Here is a 7,954-nt window from a genome sequence, read left to right on the forward strand (position 1 = left end):
AATTCAGCTTGGCCGTTCTCTCCATTTCTGCTGAAGGAGATTTTCCCTAATCTTAGGATATCTACCTTTTCCTTCTTCCCCTAAATTAGAAAATAGATATAACTCTATGCCTTAGACGATTCCAATAAAAGCTAAAGTTCTTTATTCCTTTGAGAAGAACAAGTGATTGCCTGGAAGATTCTAAAAAGATCATCTCACACAGTGTGACTTAGTCGGCATTCCTCAGAGGGTTCATTGCCTTGACTGTTTCTCTCCTCTGTGCTCAGGGTAATACTGACGTGCTTTCATGCAGAGGTAAATGATGTGGGTGCTGCAACTTCTGTCAAGGAGCTTTATACAGATCACTTGTTATTCCTGTTCTCTCTATATATTATACTTTGAAGCTTGGGCTTCCCTTTAAAAGGTCACTATTGGCATAAGACTTGTATCTTGAGGCACTCATACTGACTTGGGTTTTAGACACATTTATGGAGGAATAGAAGGGACCACGCCCACATATTTAACAGCTGTTTTCTTTTTCTCCCACACGATTTATATGTTTTATCGGATTTCCATACAGTAGTGACCTTCTGTTGTTCCCTCATATTGATCCTCACCAATTGGACGTGTTTTAAGTCAACTTAAATCTTTGAAGATCTTCTTCTTCCAGTCGTGACATGAACATGAACTCAGCTATTTCCAGCACCTAAAACAAAGCAAAGCATATCAAAATCAGAACATAGTCCTCATGATTTTGCTGAGATGTAGAGAGACTCCCACGGACATAGAAGTTATTGAAGATTTTTATATTCCAGGCCTGGCACAGTGGCTCATGCCTGTAATCCCAGCACTGGGGGAGGCCAAGTAGAGAGCATCGCTTGAGCTCAGGAGTTCCAACACCAGCGTGAGCAAGAGTGAGACCCTGTCTCTATTAAAAATAGAAAAATTACCCAGGCATTGTGGCGAGTGACTACGTCCCAGCTCCTTGGGAGGCTAAGGCCGTAGGATCACTTGAACCTCGGAATTTGAGGTTTCTGGGAACTAGTCTGATACCACAGCATTCTAGCCTGGGCAGTAGAATGAGATTATGTGTCAAAAACCAAATATTTTTATGTTCTGTATTGCTTTAGAGTTGAGTTAGATATATTATACATGTTTTATTATGATTTTATTTGTTATTATGTTTTTCTTTTCACAAAAAAGAAAATAAATTAGTAATAAGATCTTATTCTTGGATGCTGAAGTGAAGTTTGAGGTTACTACTATCTATAGGGACCCAACCAACTGAAATGAATGCAATTTTATGTGTTATTAATCTACATTTTCTGTGTGTAATTAACAAACCATATGGTTCTACGTATCTAAATTTTAAAAGACGAAAACAAGAAACCCGGAGACAGCTTAGATGACAGAGTGTGACGTCTCTGTTTCAGGATGCCAAGTAAGCCAGTGTTTAGCCTTTTTATCATTTAGTTTACCTATTTTTAAAACTTACATTTAGCAACATTGTATATTATCTCACATCCTCAGAATAAGTCAAGTTCTGAAACTGGGGTAAATTATTTTTAGTTTTAAAGAAAATCAGTTCAGCTTCAGACATCATGGACGTACGAGGCAGAGAGTGATTTCTCTGAATGTCTAGATTCCGTCATCACACTCCTGTTATGTCAAAAATTAAATTTATCAGTGTTAGGAGAAACCCAAGACTTCTGGAGTTACTCTAAGGTCCAAGAAGGTGCTCCTTCTGCCTCCAGAAAGAGACTCATAGGGCGTTCATGCTGTGAGAAGTCCGGAACATCACTCTTTGATTGCATCATTTTTGTGAGGTTCAAGTACTTCTTAAAAATACAAATTCCCACAGGAGTAGATGGAAGGATCGGATGGTTCAGAAATTGGACAGAAGCTAAGAGGATTGGAGTCAGGAAATAAGGGAAGAGAAAACCCAAAAGTCTGTGCTAGATTAGGTCAGCTGAGAGTTGGAAGAAATCACTTATTATGCCATACCATTATTTTTTTCCCCAGAAATAAGGAAAGCTCTTTTTGCTTCCCCTAAGAAGTAGCCCCTTGTACCAGGAAAGCATCTTATTGCCGTACGTATTGTACCTGTTTGCCTAGAGCCCTTATTCAAATCTCTGTAAAGATCAATAGATTGGCTGGGCATGCTGTCTCATGCCTGTAATTCTAGCACTCTAAGAGGCCAAAGGTGGGTGGATCACCTGAATTAGACACCAGTCTGAGCAAAGCAAGACCCTGTCTCTACCAAAAGTAAAAAATAAATAAATAAAATAAAACAACCAGGTGAAATGGACATGCCTCTTGTCCCAGCTACTTGAGAGGCTGAGGCAAGAGGATTGCTCAAGCCCGAGAGTTTGAGGTTGCTGTGACAAATGGTACCACTGCCCTCTACCCAGGGCAACAGAGTGAGACTCAAAAAAAAAAAGTAAAGGTAACAGATTTGCCCTATGTCTAGCTGAATAACCAGAACTATTAATTTTTGGAGAAGTCAAGAAAAAATTTGTCTGGCTATTTCCTTAATTCAGAAGAATTCCATGGCACAGTTGGAAGTCACATCTATAAAAGGTCAGCCTGTCGCTAAATGCATGACAGGAAACAGATCCTTTCCTGTTTACAGAAGGGAGAAGCACACAGTGCTTGAGAAGTAGTGAGAGGGGAGTGGGCAGGGCGAGAGGAGAAGGTGCAGTAAGATAGTCCAGAAGCCCTGAAATAAATCTCGACACAAGTGTATCGTGTGACACTTGATCTTGAACCACATGAGTATGCAGAGGAGCGGAGGGCTGGGTGGAGAGGCTTTCTCGCGAGCCGTCTCGTGGACACATTTTCCATGAATATTGTTTGAGCTATCACACAGTCAACAAATTGATGAAAACATTATTCACTCATGTGATTGGAATTGTTCTTTCAACATGAGAAATGTTTTCATGAAATCACTCTGTGCTGAGAAGCTGCGTGAACTGAGATGACAGCATTCAGAAGACTGTTCAGGAAAACTTCAGTCCTATGACAGTTCAATACCCTTGGTGTTTAGGGCCCGTCAGTGCTGACTTCTGTAAAGAATCAGAAGAAACATGTAACTATGAGCAATGGTAAAGGGCTGAAATTACCAAAGTTTTGAGCAGCCTCTCAACTTCTGCAGGCATCGGGGAAGCACTCTGCCTTTCAGCGCTTGTAGGGCAAGATTGGCTTGAGTGCTTTCTGACGCGCTAGAACTTTCCCTTTGTGTAGCGTGTGCATGATTTAGAAGAAGCTGTGTCAGCAGTGATTTATACATTGACAGCTAAGGATAATAAGATATGGGCAAACATACAGCTCACCCTTTTACAGATTAACCTGGAGACTGCATTAGGCAAATTTGATAGCATTAAAAGATTTTGCCAATTTGTCTGGAAACAATTTCTCTTTTGTGGTGTGTCAAGGGTAACACTTTGTGCCATTGTACTAATTTAAATGGCTTTGACAAATTGTTCGAGGGGTTAGAGAATAGTAGTATAGATATATATTTAGCACTTTAAAATAAAAAGGCTATTCGCTTAATTGTTAAATGAATTTAATCTGCAAAAATCAAAAGTGTTCAAGAATGGAAGTGTTGTCTTGGAACCACAGTAGCCGTATTACATCATGAAGCTTTAAATGTCTTCTTAGAAAATAAAATTATGCTTCTGCATTACTTCCTAATGAGTAGAGATGCCTTAGGCTATTACAGTAGCATGGATGCTAAGCATTATTTGGGAAAAGGCTTGGTTTATGAAAGCAGTAAATTTGTATCTTCTTTGGGTACACCTTTTTAAATACTGCATGTCCTAGATTGTACCATTTGCATGACATCAAGGAAGTCTTGTGTACGATGGTGTCCCCTGGAGACCTTCTTAAAAATGAGATGTATATTTCATGAGACAGTCTCTATGTACATAATTTCTAAAAGTAAGAAATTTGAAGGGGCCCCCTGAAAGTAATGGGGTTAAACCATTGCACCTTTATTCAGTAGGCTTGTGAGACAAACAGCTATTTTATGAGAATCTCAAACAGTTCTTTAAGAACAAACCTCCAGGGTGATGCCTGTGGCCCAATGGCACCAGTCCCACATACCGGAGGTAGCGAGTTCAAACCCAGCCCTAGCCAAAAACTGCAAAAAAAAAGAACAAACCTCAGATCTGAATTAGCCCTTTTGGTGAATTGCAAACTTGAAGCAGAGACAAGACTCAGTGGTATTGTAATCATGGTCTTACTCCTATGTATCTGCGTTTCCTCACTAACTAACTAGCTGAAAACTCTCCTATTTCATGAAACATTTCATTTCTATCTCAAGTGAAGCATTAAAATACTTTTTTGTTTTTTTGCTGTACTTATGATATGTGTAAACATCAAGCTACTATAGTTAAACCACTGTTTATTTGGAAAAATGCAGATCATGTAGATAGGATTTAGCCCTTAGCTGTTTATTTCAACCAAATAGAAGGCCAGGTTTCGTATGTGAATATGGAAATTTTAATTCCAAAAACAAGCATCAGGAAAATGCAGACATGACCAAGCTTGGAACATTCCTTTTTTATTAACACGCGAATTTTAACAAATGAGTTCCTAAACTACAAGAATGGGTTCACTTGTTTAAATTATGTGTTATTTAGAGTTTACTAGAACAGCTTTCCAACTTCTTACCATAAATACATGTAGTGTTTTAACAATATATCTGTGGTATAGGTTTCTTCATGTTTTTGGCTGAAATTAGCATGTCGAGGCAAGCAATTTTGTCTTAATTTTTCGAAACTTAAAAACTTACTTTCTAGTGAGCGATAGGACTCTGGAAGTTTCTTAACTCAAAAGCATGTTGTATTTACAGTGCAGAGAATTTGCATGTAATGATAAATAATGCAAATTATGAGAGTAGAGAAGGTTAATATAGGACAACTGTTAGCTTTCTAAAGTGTGTTCGTGGTTTGGAAGAGCAGGGAGATAATATATACGACATTTCTCTTTACCTGGATGTGAAGTTCTCGAAGGAACGCAGCTTTTTAAAAAAGGGAACCTAAAAGTAGTCTTGCTCTTTCCTGCCAAGGATAGTGAAATTAACATGCAGCTGGGCTTCTCTGATAAATGGATTCTGTTAGGTCACTGAGGGGTGCATGTGACATTAAGTGATTTACAGTCCTTTACCTTAATGAAATTGTTTCAGCAAGATGACGCTGAAAGCTCTTAATGGATAGCTTTTCTTGATGTAATGAAATTGCATTCCTATGGCATTTAATATAAGGTGCAGTTATTATTTACTGGAGCTTTCCAAGGGCTGCTATTTGCACAGACAGTTCAGAACAAAAAGAGATTTCAGTGGCGGAGTAGAGGCCAAAATGGTTCGTGGCATTCCTAAAACATTTGAGTGTGTGTGAGAACATTTCAGTAAGTGTGGCCAGGGCATCACAGACCCTTCAGGAGACTTCGATCACCTACCCCTCCTACTGTCTGTCCCTTTTACACAGATTCTTCTAATCTATTTAACAGGCAACTGGATTACAACCAGATCAGCTGTATTGAAGATGGGGCATTTAGGGCTCTCCGGGACCTGGAAGTGCTGTAAGTACTGCTGTTTCTCTGACTCTTTTAACGGAGACTTTGTATCTAGAGAGTATCAATGTGGAGGCTTATCTGTGAGCTTAAAACACTGTGTCAAAATATTCACTTAAAAGATACTTAAATGACTCTGGGTGAATACAAAGATGAGTGCGAATATGTGTGCACAAAATTTTGCACATCGGATCTGCATATTTAGGCAAGATTTTTTATTTAGGGACATTAAAATGTTCTTACAGTAAACTATTTTCACAGGATTCACAGGATATGTGAGAATTCCCAGAATTGCTAAATATTTGGATTAAAATTAATTTGGAGGAAGAGTAACATCAAAAATAAAACTCTTAGTAGCTGATTAATTTGGTGTATTTCGTGGTTGTTAGGCAACGGAAACACGTTTTCTAACTTAAATCTGTATTTTAACAGGGTGATTTAACATTATTTTTAAAGATTATTTTGCAATCTACTTTCTGATAGTAATGAGCCAGTCATCAGGTCCATTTTGAAGTCTTCACGGCTGACTTTGTAATCCACACATAAACTTGAATTGTAAATGACACCCTCTCTCTTTTCTTGATGAGTAGCCATGGCTGACAAAATTGGTTAGCGGCAACTAAGTAATCTGCATTGACTTTTGACTTAAATTTTATGCTACCTAGACATTGCTGGATTCACATTTCTAGCTTGAAATTCTAAAACAATAATGACAAAAAAAACACATACTTACAGTTTCTCTCCAAATTAAAATATTTTGCTGTGCTTTAGTTACTTTCTTGACATAATTAAGTCAGAAACCCAAAATTGAATTAAATGTGGGGAAGTTTTGAATTTTTAGTCCATTTGTTAAAAGTTAAAAGAAGATTCATTGCTTTGCTTTATAAATTAAGTTCTAGGAACAGAATGTACTTCTATAAAAACTTTAATCTTTCAACTAGACTGGTTTATTTTGGTAGTATTTTCTACGTGGTTTGGGTTTTAATTAAGAGTAAATGAATAGAATTCCTAGCTGTGTCAAGTGCCGAGTTCATAATTACTTTAAAAGAGATGTATGTACGAATGAGTTGATTGAGATAAATTGTAAAATATAAAAATATATACTGCCTTCTAATTACATGAGACGTCACCTTTGTTTCTATTGGTAACAGCCTAACTTTTTCTACAGAAAAAAGAAAAACATTCAAAGTGCTTATCATACACATTTTAGCTGTAAGACCACTTTTAAAATTGTAAATTAGAGCCATTTTTAATATATGAAACCTACTGATACTATTTCACAGGCAGAAAAATTAGGACAGATCTATGATTTCATAGTTGTGGTTGATGTCAAAATCATGGTCAATGTCACTTAACTTTCTACAGGAATACACCACCATGAGAGTTATTTAGTTAAATGGAACAAGTCAGGCCAAAATCTGTTACTAATCAGTATTCCCAACTGGAAACAGAAATGAGACTGATTGTTTTATGAAAAGTTTGCTTTTAATTCATCCAAAGTAACTTACTGTTAAGTTTAAAAAAAAAATTATTATTCAGCTTTCTGTTCTCCCTGACATACATGTATAGAGAGAATACACACTATATATAGCTCATATACAAGGTGGCATACAATCCGTGTGCAATTTAAAATTGCACATGAAGTTTATGACTACCCTGTATATAGTATAATTTTGTTAAATCCTCATACTTTAAAGAAGTTTCAGAAAGGCAGTGCCTGTGGCTCATGGAGTAGGGAGGGCACTGGCCCCATATACCAGAGGTGGCGGCTTCATCAAACCCGGCCCCAGTCAAAATGCAAATAAATAAATAAATAAATTGATAAAGAATGAAGCCATACTTTTATAAAGCACTGAGGAGACTAGGATTTATTAAGCCAGAATCTCTTGTCAAGTATATCAAAAGTTCACCCATTATAAATATTTGGTCTAAGGAGTTTTGAAAATAGAGTTTATGCTCATAAATGTTCCGGAAAGAAGCTTGACTCTTTAGCTTATTTTTACCATTCATGACTCGTTAGGACATACCTTCAGATTTATAAGGAAATAATGAAAGAACTTTAACTTGCATATACATCAAATCACATTGAATTTTGGATTCCCAGTGTTTTAGATTTTTTGAAAACTTTAATCACATGAGCTATTTGTTAATACACGAGCATAGTACTGAGGCCAGCCAGGAGAAGATGGGATAATCCTCCCTGGTCACGGGTAATAATGTGTTAAATTAGGTAGATTAGGACATATATGAGAGTAGATATACAGATATAGTCCAAAATGTCTAGTGAAAGTCAAGGTCAGTGAAATCAAGGAGACAGTTATCACTTGTATGTTCACAGGCAAACTGGTTGATTATAGAATTCCGGTTGGTAGGATTTAGAATTAACTGCTCATTTTTTTTT

General features: G+C 37.1%; 1 protein-coding gene across 1 annotated transcript in view; it reads left to right on the forward strand.

Annotated features, from left to right (window-relative positions):
* Positions 1 to 7,954, forward strand: part of SLIT2 (slit guidance ligand 2) — a 344,584-nt gene that overhangs the window by 211,125 nt on the left and 125,505 nt on the right. The window contains exon 6 of the mRNA XM_023515340.1: positions 5,491 to 5,562. Within this exon, the coding sequence (XP_023371108.1) occupies positions 5,491 to 5,562 (72 nt within the window). The remainder of the gene's footprint in view (positions 1 to 5,490; positions 5,563 to 7,954) is intronic.

Source organism: Otolemur garnettii, unplaced genomic scaffold (genome assembly GCF_000181295.1).
Source record: "Otolemur garnettii isolate 467f Iridium unplaced genomic scaffold, OtoGar3 scaffold00069, whole genome shotgun sequence".
Classification (NCBI taxonomy): domain Eukaryota; kingdom Metazoa; phylum Chordata; class Mammalia; order Primates; family Galagidae; genus Otolemur; species Otolemur garnettii.